Source organism: Brachionichthys hirsutus, chromosome 12 (assembly GCF_040956055.1).
Source record: "Brachionichthys hirsutus isolate HB-005 chromosome 12, CSIRO-AGI_Bhir_v1, whole genome shotgun sequence".
NCBI lineage: Eukaryota > Metazoa > Chordata > Actinopteri > Lophiiformes > Brachionichthyidae > Brachionichthys > Brachionichthys hirsutus.
This window is the reverse complement of record NC_090908.1, coordinates 2,240,634-2,260,442: the sequence shown is the minus strand read 5'-3', so window position 1 is coordinate 2,260,442 and position 19,809 is coordinate 2,240,634. Positions and strand designations below refer to the sequence as shown.

The 19,809-nt window shown below is 43.6% G+C and overlaps 1 protein-coding gene across 1 annotated transcript; it reads right to left on the bottom strand.

Annotated features, from left to right (window-relative positions):
* Positions 1–475: 475 nt before the first annotated feature.
* dop1b (DOP1 leucine zipper like protein B) lies at positions 476–18,698 on the bottom strand. Its single transcript, XM_068746794.1, has 38 exons — positions 18,661–18,698; positions 16,436–16,613; positions 15,840–16,021; positions 15,584–15,754; positions 14,592–14,781; positions 14,342–14,440; positions 13,820–13,943; positions 13,628–13,737; positions 13,162–13,273; positions 12,941–13,061; positions 12,627–12,746; positions 12,367–12,475; positions 11,906–12,136; positions 11,505–11,812; positions 10,999–11,402; positions 10,466–10,737; positions 9,635–9,787; positions 9,421–9,521; positions 8,444–8,634; positions 6,752–8,351; positions 6,526–6,625; positions 6,264–6,455; positions 6,057–6,179; positions 5,857–5,991; positions 5,706–5,761; positions 5,519–5,623; positions 5,264–5,330; positions 5,033–5,186; positions 4,683–4,765; positions 4,485–4,594; positions 4,261–4,410; positions 4,001–4,062; positions 3,611–3,739; positions 3,384–3,520; positions 3,237–3,292; positions 2,998–3,138; positions 2,755–2,887; positions 476–2,195 (listed from the first exon to the last, which is right to left on the bottom strand). Exons 2-38 carry the CDS (start codon positions 16,571–16,573, stop codon positions 1,938–1,940), a joined length of 6,927 nt encoding a protein of 2,308 aa, XP_068602895.1. The 5' UTR covers positions 16,574–16,613; positions 18,661–18,698; the 3' UTR covers positions 476–1,937.
* Between the last annotated feature and the right edge of the window lie 1,111 nt (positions 18,699–19,809).

Here is a 19,809-nt window from a genome sequence, read left to right as displayed (position 1 = left end):
ATTATCTATGAAGAAATATCGGCATCTAAATCGCTATCATTACAGGCTTTCATAAGGTATCGGATATCAATAGCACTAACGGTGATGATATTGGTAACTACTTCTTGCACCGCTAGACTCTGTAGATGTTTCCAGTTTACATCCATCAGCTCCTTCACGGGTACAAGAAGAAGGGCGACCCACAGTCACTTAACTATAAACTTGCTTTTAATGACAGAACTTAAATTGGCACAGATCAAAACATCAGAAAAACCAAAACTACGCTGCGGAATCTGGAGGAACCAGCCATTCGGGAAGTAGAGTGAGAGGGAGGAGGCCACAGGAGGAGTGACATCTCCCTGATGAGAGACGGAAGATCGGCATGTAGAACCCGCAAAGGGAGGAGCACAGGAGACCAGCACGAACACCAAATGGCTGAAGGCCATCACTCTGCTCGACACCGGTTTCATTCTCTAGAATGTTAACTTTTCGACTGGATATACCCATTCTCTTCAAGATCAAAGAAAGTATCTTTGATTTGACTTGATATTGAAAATATTTGACATTTTCAATCTAGTCTTAGGTAGTATTACAATACTTTGGAAAGAAAGCTGGAAATTGCAATCAATAACAAACTGACAATACTCAGAGCACATACCTACACCTGTGTTTTATGACAATAACCTGAACAATAAATCTTAGTTGTCTCATGGAAAGATCCTCTTGGCTATTACCATTAGCATTCAGAACGCTCCAGGAAAAAACATGTCTTCCGTGCAACATTTGAAGTTTAAGAACAAATTTATTAAGTAACCACCTTTTTGTAAACAAAGCCAAACAGGTTGCGATTGTTTACAGTGATGTCATCACGTAGCTCATGCACGAAACATAACGCGTATGCATTACATCCTAAATGAATCTTTCACTTGGTTCTCATTTACACCCACCCACACACACACACAGAGCGAAAGGGTAATTATTTTCAGTCTTATCCAGAGACATTTAAACATTTGGGCATAGAAAGGATAAAAAAAATGTTTTCAACCAAAGTAAATCAACAACTGAAAATGAAAACAGTCAATCTTATATATATACTTTAATGAGCTTTCTTTATGTTACTTCAAAATTAAAAATGGTCCTTTAAACATCCTATATAAATTACTTCATCAATGTGCATCATGGACAAAACAACACGCAGATGTGGAAACTATCCATGAACAGCGACAATGAAAAATAGCAAGTACGCATTTTAACATGCTGCATCCAATAACCGAAGGATTTCACTCATTTACATAAATCACATTCATTAACCTACTCAGGAAATGCTTCAAATAAAAGTCAGTAAAAAGCTTGTGACGTCCCATGATGAAGTATTCAGTAACAATCAAAGATAAGAGTACTACAACAGACTTATGTCATCTTTACATTCGCAATCAGAATAAAATATGGATGCAGAATAGCCGGAAATTAAGAAAAAGAGTGAAAAGGGAATATTAGCGATATTTAAAAAGGTTCTGCACAGTGAATTTGTATTTCAATGTCGAAGTGGAAATTGTTTACGTTAACTACTTTCTTATAAATGCAAATGTTAAGTTGCATAAATCATAGCATCAATTGAGAACAATTTTAAATTGGATTACAACTAAGAAGTGACAAATCCTTGAGATTAAACGCTTCTGCCAGAACATACTTCAAACATGATTGTCACTGAAATAAGTAAAACCAAGTCCCTTTGAATTCCCAATTCAGGTTTAGTGTTAAAGCATATCAGAGGTATATGGATTTAAGCGGAGATCAGACAAGTTACAACACAAAAAAATATCATTCAAAACAATTCCTTTTTCCCCCTCATTCACAGTAAAACATTACCACCATTTGTGCCTATTATAGATATCCCACTCATATGGCTACAGATTAAAGCGCTCAAGAAAAAAAAAGACTTCTTTCATGCTCGAGTTCTAACTCTCTATGGAGTCCAGGAACTCGTCTTCAGTGATGTGCTCAAGCTTCCTCAGGACTGTTTGTGAATTGGCTGCTGGGTAATCTGCAACCGGGAAGTGGGGCACAGGGTGGTTGCATTGGGGGGCGCCCTGGAAGGAACAGCAAAGGGTGCGAAGGAAAGGTAATAACTGGGCGATGGAGGACAGGGAGCGCTGAGTGAGGAGGGGGAACTCCAAATCATCTGTGGAAGATTCCTCGTTCAGACCATTCAGTGCCTGGAATAACAGGACATCATGATCAGCATGAGCGACAGTCATTTCACAAAGTAACAAATAAGATGCTCCATTTAGGGATCCTAAAACACTGGGGGGGGGGTACAGATTATGTGATTATGCAATAAACATAACAAAGACTACAGCAAAACCAAAACCAGATGGTCCAACATGGATTTTGTCTTCATGGAAAATGCAGGATCTGTATTCGAGGCCAAAGCTTGGCTGTCATCTTATCGTTTTCAGAGGGGCTTTTGTCACAGTGGTGCTAAAATGGCATTTTTAACAAATTAAACTCTTAAGCTTGTTGTCAAATGTTTGTGCTGTAGGCCCTGAAATGCCCTTCTCATATAAACTAAAAACCAAAAAGTCAGTTGTCGTGTAAATAGAATGAGAATTGAAATTAGAGTCGGGCTCTGAGGAAAAATAATGAAAAGTAAGAAAGGCAGTTTGTAAGTAAGTACAGCAGTTAGCTAGAAAGTGAAGTTGAGAGTAAGTCAGATAGTACTTTAGTAAGGTAATAAATATGTTTGTGTCTACTGAATCCGAGTGTAGAACATACCCCATAACGCTGCTGTATCCCTTCTAGAACCTTGGCAACATGTGGTATGCATTCCTCCTCGCCTTCTATCAGCGCAGTCTCTGGACCAGTATATCGGTTGACATCCACCTCGGGGACAAAAGCCCAACGATACCTGTACATGGAACATGCATGTACACAGAAAACATGCGCTATAAATTGATACTCAGAACTATAACTAATGCAACATGACAAACTTGTGTTTGAGCTAAACTGAGCTCTCACATCTGAAAGAGAGGAATCCTCTCTGGGGGAAAAGCCAGCGAGGTGTCCAGAAACTTGCACGCCGACAAGTACATGTCCAACTCCGCCCGAGAGAAATTCACTGGTCCATTTCTATCAAGGGCTCCACGCACTTTAGCCAGCCTGGGTGGTACATTGCAAAACAAAATAATTTAATAATTTGGGAGCGGATTAGTAGAGAAAAAAATGCAATCTGGAGAAATTCTGGAAAAAGGACTCACTTTGAGACCTCTTTCTCTGCCTGCAGAGCTTTCTCAAGACGCGCAAATATGCGAATCTGATTATCGATTGGAAATAATAGATAATTAGAGACTTGCACAGCATTTGCCTTGAGGATAACACCAAGCTCTCCGAGGCCGGGCTCTTACCAGTTCGGTGACCATGATCGGCCAGAGTGACGTAAGGTGCTGGAATGAAATCCGTAACAGGAGAACGCGAAACATCAGGAAAATCTGGGCTGTGACAGCAGCACCGTGGTTCACACGCAAGGCCTCGTTGAGACGCTCTGAAAGGAGGAGTCGAGGTTTTCATTTCAAGAGAATGCACATTTTAATGCCAACCGCAACAATGAGCAGAAACATTCAGCGCCACACACCTTGAATGAGCGGCAGGTAGAGGTGATACTGGTCAAGTTCCCCACTGAACATGGCGAATGCCTGGCGCTTCAGCAGCATGGGTCTCTGGTCGACGTTAGCAAACAGTTTGAGGGAGCCACTCTGCATACCTACAGCGCCAGCAACGAAACGAGTCAATAAATAAGCAATCAATCAATCAATCAATGTCTCTGTAAGCTGAGACATTGTTACATCACTTCCAAAAAGGGACATTCCAAGACCATTTCTGTCAACTATAATATTTAATCTCTGACTGACTGAGAATTATTCAGGTTTAACGGCATGTTTTTATCGTTTCCATTCTTGGTCAAACAGCAGCTCTCTGAATGAGATTATTAGATGAACAACCAGCGCTTCCAGGCTGGACTCACTCATGAGGTCTTTGAACATGGTTTTCTCGTGCGTCAGTAGGTGGTCAATAATTGATTTCCACCTATAGCGAACAGAAAGCAGTCAGGATGAACATTAGACATCTTCAATTCAGTCAGGTAATATTACGTAACTCATTTCTTTGTTGTGTGTGCCGTGTCAAGCACTAGCAATGGCAGCAATAATGATAAATGCGTATTTCCTACTGTATCAACTCAATATTCCTGAACGTCCTAGTAGTAGACGATACAATAATCTTCACCTGGGAGCACAGGAGGCATCCATGGTGAAGAAGAGGGGGTCCATGAAGAGCTCAAAGACCTCTTTCCTCCAGGCCCTTTTGGTGTACGCATACCCACTTAGACTGCTCAGCAGCTGGGCTCCAGCTTCAAAGCTGGGCATATTATAGCCACTAGAAGAGAGAAAGCCCAGATTAGATGAAGTGTATTAAGACCAAACTACAAGCCAAAGCCCTGTAATACTTGCCTATGATTCTTTAAGTAAGGGAAAACGTGGTACATGAGCCGAGAAATGAGAGGAACAGCTTTCTCCTTTTCATCGCTGCGGTAAACCATGTCCAGGAGTGGTGCCAAGATCTACACAGTGTGAAAACGTGCTGAACAACACAAACATACACACAACACTCATGTTCTCTGGCCATGACTCAAACGTAACGAGCCCTACCTCAGCCAGAAGCACGAGAGCCTGCACACTGTAAACCGACGGAGCTGAAGAAGAAACCATGGTGCTCGTTTGAGCCACTGACTCTGACGAGATAAAAAAAAGAATGAAATATTTAACTTGTAATCATGACATGTTAATAATTCAGGGGAACCACACATGCATAAACAGAAACATGAGAATCAAGATGTCATCGTATAATAAAGTGGGCCGTTAAACACAACTTTGAGATGATTTACAGTCACCATTCTTAAAGTTTGCATTTCCCGAATCAATTTCTCCGTGGAATACGAATCACAACTGTTCCATTGCAAAAAGGTCATAACATGCATGTCACTGGAATCAAATTATACCATAATGTTCTCCGTCCACGTCGTCAGGTTCTTCTACTTCAGGGCACACCTGTGGCTGAACTTTGACCTCAAGGCTGCGGCTGAGCCAGCTGGTCTGCTCCAGAGACGACCCTGCGATCCCACCCACCGTCTCAAGGATCCGGTGAGTTACTTCCTACACGACAGCTTCACCATTAATAATCCTACATTAGCCCACACGCCACAGCCACAGCCATACAACATATGCCATACCTGCAGGTCTCTGGTGTCCTTCTTATTGTCAAGGTTGGCGAGCCCATTGACAAAGTCATTGAGGATTCTGCGAGACAGAAGCAGGTGATGAATATCACATCCCCCAAGAGAAATCAAAAAGCAGCATGAATTCTCAACTCTGGGTGTTCGTTTGGCTAGTTTGCTAAATACAGACACGAGTAGCAGTACATTTATGAGCTTTTTCAGTGTATTCCTTCTTATGATCTGTGCAAAGTTTAACGTATGAAAACTAACCCCAGCAGTAAGAAGTGGCCAGGTTGGGCCAAGTTGAGTTGAATGGATTCCCGTAATAAACTCAGGAGAGGAGAAATGTTCTCCTGCAGAGTCTGAGCTGGAATACTGCAGAAACAGACATCGTTACCAACATTAGCGTTTGTTAAACCTGAGGTTGGGGCTTGTGTTGCATTTCCCCCCCGCTTACCTCTGGATGTAGGTGTAGATGAACTGTAACATGGGGATATCGACCAGGCTTGTTTTCTGATGGGAGAAAAAAACGTGTTTATGCACAGAAATACAGGAAAATAACACTTAGAACCTGCCAGAACACAAAGTTTAAGAATCTGTTTGTGGACCTGATCTCCTTTGATTTGATGTGGCTTTTTCACCACCTCTTTGGCCAAATGTAGAATGGTGTCCGTGTGCATAGTGTTCAGGGACTTCACCAGATCCACAATGGTTAGACGAGACTCACTGGCCACAGGTAAAACCTAAAGAAGAATGATTCCATCAAGCCATTCGATGACTGGCTCAGTCCTTTCTTTGCAGCTCTTACCCTGTTTTTGTGTCTCCTTTTGCTCCTCCTTTTACTCCACACTTCTCCCACAGAAGCCATGAGCTGAGCACCATATTGACCCGTTAGAGGAATCAGGAACTCTAGAATCCGCCGTCGTAAGATCTAAACAGCACAAACAGATGATGTTTTCAACAAACACATAACCGAAACCCTTCAGCAAAGACCAGGATCAGTAAATACACACACCTTGGTGCTTTTGAAGTAGACAGAAGTAGAAGAGCGTGTGCTCATCTGGACGGAGTCAGATGGGGGCTTCTGAGATTCTTCCCTCATGACCACCCCCCACAAGAATGCCATGCTACTGAACATGTTCGGCAGCATCTCACTCACAGCGCTGCGCGCGTTGCGGATATCCACCGGATCGCCGGCAGCCATGGGCTGAGAGAGAAAGGAAAATGTCATATGATAGAGAGATAAGAGGTAAAACTGTGCGTTTCTCATTTCTTACCTTCTTGTTGTCCAACAAACAATAGTGAGTAATGGTGGTCAGGCCTTCAATCAGAGTCAGAGGGTAGTCCGGGGCAATATTTTCCCTCCTTCCACATGCGCTAATCAAAAAGATACCATAAATATATTCATTTTTATTATTAAACAAAATCTTCCCGACAGTATTTTTGATCATATTAAATAATAGCGCACAAAACGACGCCATTGCGTCATGATGCTCAGTATACCTCGGAAGGGTCTTCCCTCCATCGTGCTCATACATCCGGACCAGCTCATCCAGGTTTTTGCAGATCTGACCAATAAGTGGAGCCACAATGATGCTCAGCGAACGACCCAAGTATGGCAGAGAGGAGCACAGCAGCGAAACCCAGTGGGGGTGCATAGCATAGCCATGCTGGGGCTGCAGAGCCCTGGCCGCGGCAGAGACGAACATCCCTTGGGCCGTGATGGGATGGCTCTGGACGTACTGGACGGCCTTGATGGACTGCTGAAAATGAAAGGCACTTTGCCACTCACGAGCCAGCGGGGTGTTGGATGTTGGGGATTCGCGTGGCTCTCCAGACTGGCCAGAAGCTCCACCTGACCCAGGAGCTGAGACAGCCCCACCGGGCCACACGTGGTACTCCAAGACAATGAGAGCCTGGAGGAGTTTGAGTAATTCCATTTGTAAGGGATACTGTTCTGGTCCCCCTCCTGTTCCAAGATTCACCAGACTCTCCTCTGACAGGCCTCCCTGCTCATCCAACAGCTCCACGCCTTTGGGCTGTCCTTTATCTGTTCCCTTCTGGCAAACGTACATGGATGCAGAAATGGAAAGCAGAGCATATTGCTGCACTTTACACCCCGAAAGGAGATTATAGATGCGCTCCAGATTCGCCCTGTTGCCCACCTGCCTGCGTGCCATGCGTCCAAGCAGGTTCACTATCCGGGTAAGAACTTCCACACTCTTAACCTGAACCTCCCTGCACCCGTGCAAGTCATAAGGACCCAGACTCAGATAGGAAGGGTAATGAGAGCGCATGAATCGCAAACACAACGACAGCAGCAGCTCAATGAGCAGGGACGGCGGCGCAGAAGGAGGGGAGGAAGGGGAAAGCAGGTAGTTGTAGAAGCCCTGACCATCGTGAGCCTGTTGGTGGCGCTGCAGGAGGTTGGAGACCAGGTTTAAATGTGCAGCAGAGCTCGTGCCCAGAGAGGTGGAGGACAGTGCATCGACCAGAGGGCACTCTGCACTGCTTCTCAGCAGGCTGTCTAGCAAAGCCAAGCCATGGAGCAGATGGTGCCAGCCCCCCGCCACGGGATACAGCAGCACATGACGGAACAAAGAATCAATGGCCTCTCTCTTCTCACGCTCTCGTTTGAGCAGGCGAGACCTGGCCATGGCCTCCAGCTCCAAATCATCCTCATCCTCACTTGACAATGAATCGGACGCCTGCGTGTGGTCAGACTCTGCCCTCCGTAGGCCGTTGACCATATCTTCTTTCTCAATGCTGCGGAAGGGGACGGAGCCAGAGCTGGAGTTTTCCGTGGACACTTGGGCACCGCTGGTGTCAGCTGACTCCGTGTGCTCGCTCTCCTCCACCTCCTCACCCTCCTCCTCTTCCTCCTCCTCCTCCTCCTCTTCAGTCTCTTCACTCTCACTCCTGGATACCTCTGAAGTGTCGTGTGGTTTGGCCAAGTCTGGGTCAGTGTCTAAATCGGCCCACAGAGATTCCCTGTCCAGAACGTTCGTGAAATTTAAGGTAGTTACATCTGTCGCCACGACATTCACGGATGTCCCAGATGCTTTGGTGGAACTTCGACTTCTGTTTAGAGCCTTCAGGGCACCTTTAATAAGGAAAACACAAATACAGTAGGAGTGTTACACATGCAGAATGTTATTCACTAGCAAAACGCATGCAACACATGAACGAATTTACCAGCAGTGACGTTTTGTTTCATGCTCTGGATGGAGCAGCAGCGAGTGGACGGGTGAAGCAACAGCAACAGAACCGGCTCCAGGATGCGGATCACATCATTGAGGGAGAGAGCGCGGATCAGCCAGCACTGAGCCGCCGCCCTTATTGAGCCGTCTGTACAGTTCAGACTGTCCATCACAACACACAGAGTCCTGAGAAAGACGAAGTCACACACAGCGTTACGGAAAAGAACCTCCCCCCACTTTATCTTACAGTTAAACAAACCTAGACCTGAAATGCTGTGAAAGAACCTGAATAGAACAGTTTGTACAAACCCTCCAATATGGCGGCACTAAAGTAGTACGGTGGTTGAATTCATTATGGTGATAAAAATCATTAATTAAAACTTGCATTTTCTGTTTAGTGAGAAACAGATTTGTTAGTTCCGTGTTCATGAGATGTTCTACTTATTTTTCAAAGCATGCAAGTAACTCCCATGGGTCGTACATAATGAAATCAGGATCAGAATGATTTGGACTCGGCTCGCGGAGCCATCACGTTGACGACGAAGCTACAACCAGTCCTCCAGAGCTCCGTGTATTCGTCTGCAAGGTCTCAATAAAGGCGCATTGCAAAAACCGGACCGAATTTGTGCAATTCCTCTCTGATCCCATTAAAAGAACCGGGCTGGTCTGGACCTCGGAGGTTCAGGTCCAACAATGCAAAGAAACAAGCTGTGTTACTTGAGTTGTCACTTAGTCTACATAAAATGAAAATAGTGAATTACTGTTATTTCACTGACATTATTATATTTGAAGAGAGTACTTAATTGGACTGGTTTCCAATTTGCATGTACCAACACCTCCCAGTCCAGCAGGTTATTCCACTGTCAGACGAATACCATCACGTGTGGAGAATTAAACAAAATGACAAGAAGATGGAACACACAGTTTTTCAAGACCAGACACTGATCATCCATCATTCCACCGTTTACTAACCGGTCGAAAGAGCGACTGAGCGACATAGTCCCGTTTGTCTGGGTCTCCCGGGTCAGGTGCCAGAGAACCGTGAAGCGGTGCAGCGCTTCAAGTCGTACGGCCTGGGACAGACACACACAAGTTTGTTTGGGCCTCAGTAAACGCAACATTTAGGGTGTTGGAAGAAAATTGAAAAGGAGCAATTGCAGTTCAGCATTTGTGTTTGAATATTCACCTTATCTTTGTGCAGGAGTGACTGACAGATGACGTCCTCACAGATGGATCCCGATGGAGCCAAACAGTGAAGCCTATAGAAGAGTTCCACACAGGAAATGTGCTGCTCTCGCCGCTCTGTGTCCAACTGACACCACAGCACCTGGGAAATAGTCTGGGTGATGGTAAAAAAACTAGAATTAGTGCCTTGCCTTGGGACTGTACACCTCCAGAAACCAACCAAATGCAAATATCAGGACTGTGACACAGAGAAATGGACAGAAAAGTGCCTTTGCTAAACATTATGTAACATTTGAGCTTCAAACTCTTGGAAGCAACAGCTAAAGAAGTCACCACTTAATTGTATTATTATTTGAGACATTTAGTTGTAATCACATTTGCATAGGTGGTGCATTTTTGCATGCGACAACGAGGGAACCATAGAGATTGGGAGAAGATCCACGCTTATTTTTGTTAACTATATTTAATACTGCAACAACACTGGGGAGGGCTGAATGGAATCTGGAAATTATTTAGCTCTTAGTGGACTAAGTGCTCTCTAAGTGACCTAATTGGCAAAAAAAACTCTTGCAAGTCACAGCGACCTTGACATTAGACAATTAAAATCTTATCAGTTCAATCTTGAAACCAAGCTTGTGTGAAATATTAGTGAATTCTCTCATGGTATTCGTGTTATTGCATTCTTGAGACAGACAAACTATCTATAGGCAAACATATTGCCTACAGTTGTTGCTGCCATAGAGGCATAAAACTTGAATCTTAAAAGACACCATACCGGTATATATATTGCCGTTTTCAGTTACCATATAATTTTTCTATTCCATATCCCGACCTGATAGAAATTTGTGCGTTCTTCTATGGCTTGAAGAAGAGTAGGGTAGATGGGTGGCACAGTGACCATCTGCAACCGTCCACTCAAAGGGTTGGAGTCAGATGTCTTGTAGCGTCTGTGCTTGTCCTGGATGACGAGTGCCAAGGACTGGGAGTGGTTGATGAGTTCCAACAGTGAGGCCACTGCCGTGTGCTGGATGGTGTAATCCTTGGACAGGCAGCACAGGGTCATCAAAGACCTCAGCCACAGTGGTAGGCTGTCCGTGTCACTGCCTAAAGAAGAAAAGCATAACATTATGTTATAACGTTTCTGTGGATTAAAGGGAATCTCCACGAGTTGTACTCAAAACAATGAATTAATTGCTAATCTGAGGGATCTAAGTAGACAGGAGAGTTTAATCTGAAAGATGTGGGTGCTTGCTATGCTTCAGCGGTTTCACATACCCTCAATTTTATGAATCAACAGTGGAGTCCACGAAGTAGTTAAGAAGGTGGTCATAATGGAGCCAAAATATCCTAAAGCTGCCCGTTTACCTGCTTGACCAAACATTTCTGTGTGCAGAGCCAGAGTCTCCCCTTCACTCAGGTAGAACGGCAGGGTTATGCACTCCAGCAGCAGGTGGCAGGTCGCGGTGAAGGCCTGTCGACAGGCCTCAGAGATCTCTGCCTTGCTTCGGGGCATGTACCCAGCTGCCCAGTCCAGGCAGCCTGAACTCCCACACTCCTTTTTCTTCTCTTTCAGGACTTCTGAGGTCTGAGCATCAGATGCAGTGCGGGGTTTCGGTTTGTTTGGAGTAAACAGTCCGGTCAGTTTGTCTTTAATTTCCCGCCCCCCGATGATCGGCAGCAAGGTCTTCTGATCCTGTGGGACGGGAGTTAGACTCGGCTGTGGTGCTTCCGCTGGTCCGCTGACATCTTCCACCTGCACGAGCAGGTATCTGCAACACAGTCGAGGGGAAAATCTCTGGATTAGCTAATGAAATGCAGCAAGTCGAGACAAACTTCAGATAAAGGAATAATACACCGGATCTGTGGTATACCTGGTAGTTATGAATGCCAGGATGTCCTGCAGATGCCGGGTCATGGTGTCTACACTGCCTCCCTTCCTCCAGACTGCATCCCCTTCTTTAAAGTTGTCCTTTCCCTTAACTACCTGCTCTATCCCTGGTGGGAGTTGCTGCTCTGATGGCGAGGCGCTGATGCCCAATCCACTGTCTTCAGAGCGAAGTGTTTGGTAAATACCATTTGTAGGCTCTGCCTCTCCTCCTCCATCCCCGTTCAGCTCTTCCTCTCCATCGTGTCCATTAACCAGACTAATGCCATCTTGGTTTGCCTCATTCTCTGTATCCTAGAAAGTGTAATTTGTATGAAAAAGCACAATCAAATATCAAAAATATTATTCATAAGAAGCAAAATTGCCATGACCTGGAAATTGCCTAACCTGAGCCATTCTGCCTTCCTCATCTGGAGACTCCATGTCCTCTGTGTTTGCCCCTGCCTCAACATCCATACAAGCCACAGGCATCTGGATCTTACTTAGGACCTTAAAGCAGGCACGTAGGCCTTGTGTGACATCTTCCAGGCTAACGGTCTCTATGTGACTGCGCAGACTCTGCAGCATGGTGCTCAGCATCTCGGGTAAGAACTGGAACTGGATGTCGGCATGGAGTTCCTGCCGCAAAACATTCAACCATGCAGAATACAATGTTCAAGAATAGAAATGTCTCAAAGCGTTCACCGAAGTCGGACTAGAGTCGAGTAATGTTTTTTAAAACATAATTATTTTTTAAACCACCAACTTGCTTTCAAATTGTCTACATTTTCAGTATCATATTCCTAAAATGTTAATCCCCAGCAAATATTTGTAATTATATAGAACTATGACGTGTGCAAGGTGTTTACCAGAGGAAGAATGTCAAGCAGAAAAGTGATGAGATTGGATATTTCTGTGACGGATGGAGCAGAATGACTTTGGTCCTGCTGAGAAGGTGCTGGTGGGTCATCTTTGTCACTAGACACAGGAATCAACACAGCGATCCATGTCAGATAGTTCTTGCAAGTTCAGCTTCCTTTGATGTCATTGTTTTAATGCCTTGGCATGAAAGACCTTATTGACACTTTATTGGTTTTAGTTATTGCATTTTCCAAAATCATTACTATACCTGAGAGAAGTGCAGAAACGCCGCGTCATGTAGTCCCACAGGTATTCACTATCCAAGGCGCTCACAAGCATATTCACCGTCTTTATGATCTCTGATGCATTTTTATTCTCCTTTATCTGGCTGTTCAAGAAGACGCAAAATATTACAAAATACAAAAAGAGTAGTGTTCTTGATATCAAGCACATGGCATAGGCAGTGGTGTGTGTGTGTGTGTGTGCGTGTGTGTGTGTGTGTGTGCGTGTGACTAATGTTCCTTTTGACAGATGTTCAATTAAATGTGTAATCAGCGGTGAACATCTGCATCTGTCACCCACCTGGCTAATTGTTGGCTTGACAGCCCTGAGCCGGTAACGGATTCCTTTCGCAGCATCTCTAGACAATAGCTGTGGAAAGCTCGGATGATCTCCAACAACACGCTGCCCAAGACCACAGGACCTGAGCAGAAGCAGGGTTGTTGTTACCACAATAAAACATGTTCAATAATAAGAGCAAAATATTGATTTAGAATTTTGTGTGTTTACTCAAGGCTACCTACCGATCTCCGGTTTATCCAGTAAACTAATGATGATACGGAAGGGCCTGAGGTAGCCAATAACATTCTCTGGCTCACTGTTTGTATCTTTTTGTTTGAGAATGCTTATCAATGCCTGAAGACATAGAAACAAAAAGATTAAGGTGACAATAACACACTGGTCACGCAGTATAAGCTGAAATCTACTCACCTTTATAGAAATATTGTTGTTATTTTATTTTCTCAAATACCTGCTCACCTAAAGCCACAGCCTGTTTCCAGTCCTCATGCTAAAGTAAGCTAATGTGCTACTGATTCACGATAATTACACAAACAGAGTTGTGCATTCATCCCATTTATTTACCAATATTGACAATTATGGTTGATAGTAAAAATATATACAAGTTCATTGTACATGCATACACAGATAAAATACATACAGTGGATCGAATACATTTTTAGTGTGCATGTTAAGATATGACTTAGTTACCTGCACGAGGCAATCTCTGGAATAGGTGTTGAAGTAGAAGGATGTATGTTCCTCCGTGGTAGTGGAGTAAGTCGGGTGCGGTGCAACCACCCCTCCTTTAATGTCAGTGCCTGAAATAACATCACAGGCAAAAACTACATTTACAGGGAAACTGAGACAATAATTACTGAAGTGTCTTTTGATGATCAGGACCTAGAAACCAGGCATAGAGGCGTCTGTTGAGAGACATGTCTCTGCGAAGAAGTGAAAGTAAGGCTGCAGACACCAGCGAGATCATGTCTTGGTCACTCATGGAAATACTCGCCTCTACTGGATCCTAAACCAACAAAGGGCAAACACACAAGAAAAGGGAAATGATCAAGATCTGTATGTTCAATGGATTTTAAGGTCAAATATAGCATCGGGGAAAATTCACACAATTTTTTCAAGCAGCAGAAATACCAGTTTGTGCAGAATAAATTAAATATGGAACAGCAAACGCACAAGGTTGAATAAATGTTGACATAATAAGTGAGTAAGATCAGTGAGGAAACTTATTATACATCCTCAAATGCAGGTAACAAAGAGCTTTTGAGAAAACAAGAAAAACAGGATATGTTCATGGTCTGAGATGAGAAATTGTTTGTCAGTATTGAAGTAAATTCTGACTGACATGCGAGTTCAGGTGAATAAATGTATTAAAACATTAGTTTGTGCGATTTAGTATGTACATACCAGGCATTCAGCAAAGGGGAAAAAGTAAAGCACGATTTCCAACATGTTCCTCTGAACCAGGACATTTGAATCTTGCAGAGAAAGACTCACCGCCTTCAGCTGAAGGCAGAGCGAAGCAAAGACACACAGAAGTTTAGACTCGTGGATGACGAATTCAGACTAAAATATACAAACATTATCCCCACAATACTTAATTAAAAAAATTAAACATGCTTCATGCAACAAGTATGCAAAATGACAAGAGACTCACCACCAATCCGTGGTCATAGCCTAGCATGTGCGTTTGCATACGCAGGGACACCATACGGTCCAAATGTGTGACGATAAAGACGGAGGCGGGTAGTCGGACCATGGGGCTGACCACCATACTGCCCCACAGGGCACCATAGAAGACCTGCTGACCCACCAGCAGCGACAACTTGAGCAGCAAGGCATCGGTCCTAGACAGAGCAGCATACGGAGAACTCGGTAACATGCCGTCTGTACATTAACTGATGAAGCCATACTTCTTAGTGGCAGGCCGGCCTTAGGGTTACTAATGACAGACAAATCAACAACGATCAAAGTAACGTAATATACTGCGATATAGAAGTACCGTTTGGGCAGTGTACTGTATGCAGTACTGACATTCACTAAAATAAAGAAGAAGAGGAAAGCACCAACACGTTTCCAAATGTAATATTTGATGCCAAGCCTTGGTCTCCTGACTATGCACTACGCAGTCTAACAAACAGGGAAAGACTGGTTTATATCGCAAGGAACAATTCTGTCAACAAATCTCATGATTAAAATCTAAAACACTGTCTCTTTATGCTTCCGTCCTTCACAATCCTACACAAAGCCCTTTGTTCCCTCTGCAATGCTACATTAATGTACACTTAAATCAAACGGTCCAGTCTGTATGAGCCGGTGTTATTGAAATGTATAATCAAAAGAAGAACGGTTGCCAAGAGGATGTAGACTAGATTAGATTAGAACGTATCCCAGGCTTATCCTGGTGCAACAGAATCACAATGATCCTTGCTGGCATCTGGTCTTGGCCATATTTGTGTCAAAAAGAAAAACAAGAATATATATATATATATATAAATGAATTATATTTATTTTAGTTTAGTTCCTGCTGATGTAGATGGTTTATAAATCTTATCACAGCAAAACAGGGGTCAAACCCTGCTATGCATGGGTGCCGACTCTTTGCCAGCCTGTTATAAATGTTACAGTGAAGTACCATGCACTACCTACCGGTCATAAACCTCAAGGCCCTCCTCCATGCCTGGCAGCAACCCAGTTATGAAGGCCTGAAGACTGGGCAGCAAAGCCCTCTGCAGCGGGAGATAGTAACGCTCATAAAGTTTCAGCAGCACAGGCTTCACTGCCATGGCGGCGTAGCCCAACAACGGGAACAGCCCAGAGCTGAAAAGCAGTAAAACACAAACGCATACATTATGAGGCAAGCCATCTACTCGGAGGATCAAATGACGCAGGCCAGTTGCTTCACCTGTAAATGAACAGATCCTTCGCCAGCCATTTTGTACCGATGATTTTGAAGATGACCTCATAGGTCTCCAAGGCCTTGAGATGCACGCCACTGGGTAGAGCCGGGTGCAGGCACTGGGCCAGACGCTTCCCTATAATCAGCCTCTTCGGCAGGAGGGAGTAGCGGAGGTTACTCTGCAGAGCCTGAAAGACACAAAGGAAGAGAATGTGGAAGAACCGGCTAATATAAGAGCGAGGGGATTTCTGCACATTGTTGTTGTACAGTTACATTTTTACAGAATAAATGTTACTTTACATCTAAAATTTCAGAAATCATTCAAAAGAATCAACCTAGACACTCTAAAATCAATATATTCTCAGTCAAAGCAAATGGCAAGAAGACTTGAGCAATGAGGCTATAAAACAGATCGAGCGAGTTTCATTAAGAAATAACAACTTCCTCATAAGTTTAGACAATCGAAACCCACAAAGCAGCTGCCAAGATCAACCTGGCAAAATATGACCAGCTAAAACAAAAGTGTTCGATTAAGCGGCCGATGATTCATCGCCATAACAACCACCAGTTCTGTACCATGAGGAGGCTCTACACCATCTCACCTTATTGAGTTTGCCCAAAGAAGAGATGAGATCCGCCCACTCACTCGAAGACTCAAAGTTCTTCAGCGCTTTCTCAATGACTACCGCGTAGTTACGGTAACGGTAGTCATCCTGCAGCTCTCGCTCGTCCGGATCCATGACGACTCAGATTGATCTCAGCATGTTCAGCACGAAATATCTGGAAAAAGGAAAACCCTTCCATCAATTCAACAATCATTTATCTGATTGTCTTCGACCCGCCGGATATTCTACTACCTCTGATGCTTGTATTTAACAAATAAAGTTAACCAATTAATTGTGTTCACTGATGCACAAAATATCTGGGGCAAATATCCTCATTCATGATGCAATTTCTTTCTTTGCTGTCCACAGAGTGAACTTTTAAGCAGCATTAAGCGGCATAAGATCCCCCTACAAGTTTGTGACAGCACACTTCTAACAGATAAAGAGAAACTTTGTTTATTTAGAGTCTTGTTTTTTGGATTCTATCGCATGCGAATCCAATAACCGCTCTCTAAATATTGACGTTTCAGTCTCCACTAACTCCAGAAGGAAATGTCTGTCGTATTAGAAGCTAAACTCTCCCTGAGGTTCACCGACATATGCGAGCTGAGACTGCGTGCTGTTTGACGGAGTACAGCTTCCTCCCACTGAAAACCGCAGCCCGTTAGAAAAGAGGTTAATGAGAGCCGTGACACGAAACGAGACCATAAAACCAAAACAAGAAAAGTGACTTTCTGTAAAACAAAAAGGCCAAAAGGAACCGAGGAGAAATACAGCTAATTGATAATTCTCTTAGCAAGCAGCCATGTTCACTTTAAATTATATAACTCGTTTATACTATTATTGAGTTGCCTAAATGTTCTAAGGCAAAAATGAACAGATAAAGATAAAACCCTCTTAAAATTCAGAAGCAACAACCCCAGTTAAATATATTACAAAATACAAAAAGAGTAGTGTTCTTGATATCAAGCACATGGCATAGGCAGTGGTGTGTGTGTGTGTGTGTGTGCGTGTGCGTGTGCGTGTGACTAAAGCAGGATTAGAGGAGCTTAAACATCTGGACTCTCTGTGCTCGAGCTGAGAGGGGCCAAAGACAGCTTTATATTGGTGTTGGAAAAAAAACATCTATCAACAGAACGACTATCAGATACAACGCAAAAACTAATTATTATTCTGAGTCATTTGTGAAATAAAAAAACAAACAGTAGTAAGAAAAAAAAGAACTCTGCTGACTGATATCACACAGAGCAGAAACTAGCTTTTTTGAACATTGACTTAATTTAACAGAGAAATAACAACATCAAACAAACAACAAACGCATTTTTATACAAAGAACTTCACCAGAAATAACATTTGTGTCAGTAACAGCTATAAGAAACAACAATACCAATTGCAGTCATTCCTAAAAAAATAAAAATAAATGCAGCCTTACAACTACTCTGTTAAACCAGATCAGGACCAGGACTTATAAATAGCATTTATGACAATTTGCAATCTGGTTTGGATTCAAATAGAAAGAATCGCCCCACTGCAGTAAAATGGTTGTCTGTTCCAAACCCACAAGGCAACGGGTCTGATTTTACTCAACATGTGACAGTATTAACAGGAACAGGGCGTGCTCGGCCTCCTGCTGAGATACTCCTCCTGCAACCATCAGGGAAACAAATATTAAAATGACGACAGGTGGAAGTGAAACGCAAAGCGAGTGGGCCGAGGACACGCCCGCGCTCCCGCTTCCTCATCGTGAAAAGAGAGACTCGAACCCTTTCAGCTCCGCAATTCTACGGATCGTTGCTCGACGTAGGAGCGTGTGCGCTGAGGTTGTACCTGTGCGCTGTGACGCGCAAGCCCCGCTACTGACGTCACCGGAGTGACGACACAAGCGTTTTAAGTGTGACGTGAAAACATACTAATCAACCAATCAGGTGACAAGGGCAGCCTTCCGCCCGTAAACAAAGAGCAACGCTAAGTATATATTATGTAGTATTATATTATGTAGTATACATATTATATTACGTAGAGTACAAGCCACACACAAACTATAATGTGCTTGAGTGCATAGCTAGCGAACAACAAACCCGTTCTCGTCAATAGAAAGGATATTCGACGAGATAAATATCAATTAAAAAATACATTTAACGTCAGATACTTTATATTTTCCGAGCGTAGGTTGCTATTGTTGTGATTATTATCTATCGCCATCAGGTGCATCGATGACTCACCAACTGCGAAACTAGCCCAAAGCGCTCCGGAACGTAGTCGCTTCAAAGCAGCCCGAAAAGACGCCAAAGGCCGTTTTCATGTTCGCGTTGTTCCGGTGAACGCGACCGGAGAGTCGCCGTAGATCACACGGAGGTGACCGCGTCGTTAAACATCCCGAAAGCGGGGCGACGGTCGCTCTTCTCAGCTGATGCGGAGCTAAAGCACACGGACGGACCGGCTCACCTCGTGACAGAGGAGGGGTGGGACGGGGAGATTCCATCGAGAAAAGGAGGTGGCTTTTCTTCAAACCGTCGTCGAAAAGTAAATTTGACAACCAATTAATTTAAATTCCTGCCCAGAGGCAGATAAAAACCGGTTCTTGTGCAAAAACCACGAGCTGGAGATGTTGACAACACTTCCAAGCCACGTCCCTCAGGCTTTGGTTTAGTCCAGGATGTACGTCGCTTGTTGACAAACCTTTCATCTCACTGCCAGGTCGACGCAGTAAAGTGGTAGATAGATAGATAGATAGATAGATAGATAGATAGATAGATAGATAGATACTGTGCGTATATCGATAAATATAGATACACATTTAGAACACCATTTCCAGTGGTTGGTCAAAAATTTAAATGTGCCTGCAGTTTTGTATAGCTTTTTCAGAGTCCTTAACCACAGCTTAACTTTTATAGGATGATGTTAAAACCCAGTCTCTTCATATGAGAAAAAAATCAAATTCTCATCTAAATGAAAATATATAAACTATATGCACACAGTAGATTATTTCTTTGTTGTCAAAATGCTTCTTAATAAATCATATACCATTGAAAAGCCTGTTTTGTGTTTCATTTTTAAATGCAGCAACATTTGGAAGTAACATGCATTTGTCAGGTGAACAGCAGAGCTGGAATGGGTTACCAGATCAATAGGTGTTGTCTACGCTGCTATAGGACTAGTAGTCCGCTAGAGGGCACTGCAGGGCCTCAAATAACGTGTGTCTCACCCATGAGGTCATTATCACTTCATATGAAGCCTGCTCCTCGGGTGTCTGCTGGAGCCGAGCGACCTCCAGCCAAGCCACCAGCCTGCGTTGTGTGGAAGTGACTTCTTCCATTATGTTCGCATAATGATAATAAAGCATCTTGAATCTTGAATCTTGAATCTTTCTG

Coding starts and splice junctions, on each gene's coding strand:
- dop1b (XM_068746794.1), bottom strand. CDS start 16,573: ATGGATCCGGACGAGCGAGAGCTGCAGGATGACTACCGTTACCGTAAC. Junction 12,137..12,366: donor TGCTTGACATTCTTCCTCTG/GTAAACACCTTG, acceptor GTTTTGCGGCAG/GAACTCCATGCCGACATCCA. Junction 3,293..3,383: donor CGATCATGGTCACCGAACTG/GTAAGAGCCCGG, acceptor ATCGATAATCAG/ATTCGCATATTTGCGCGTCT.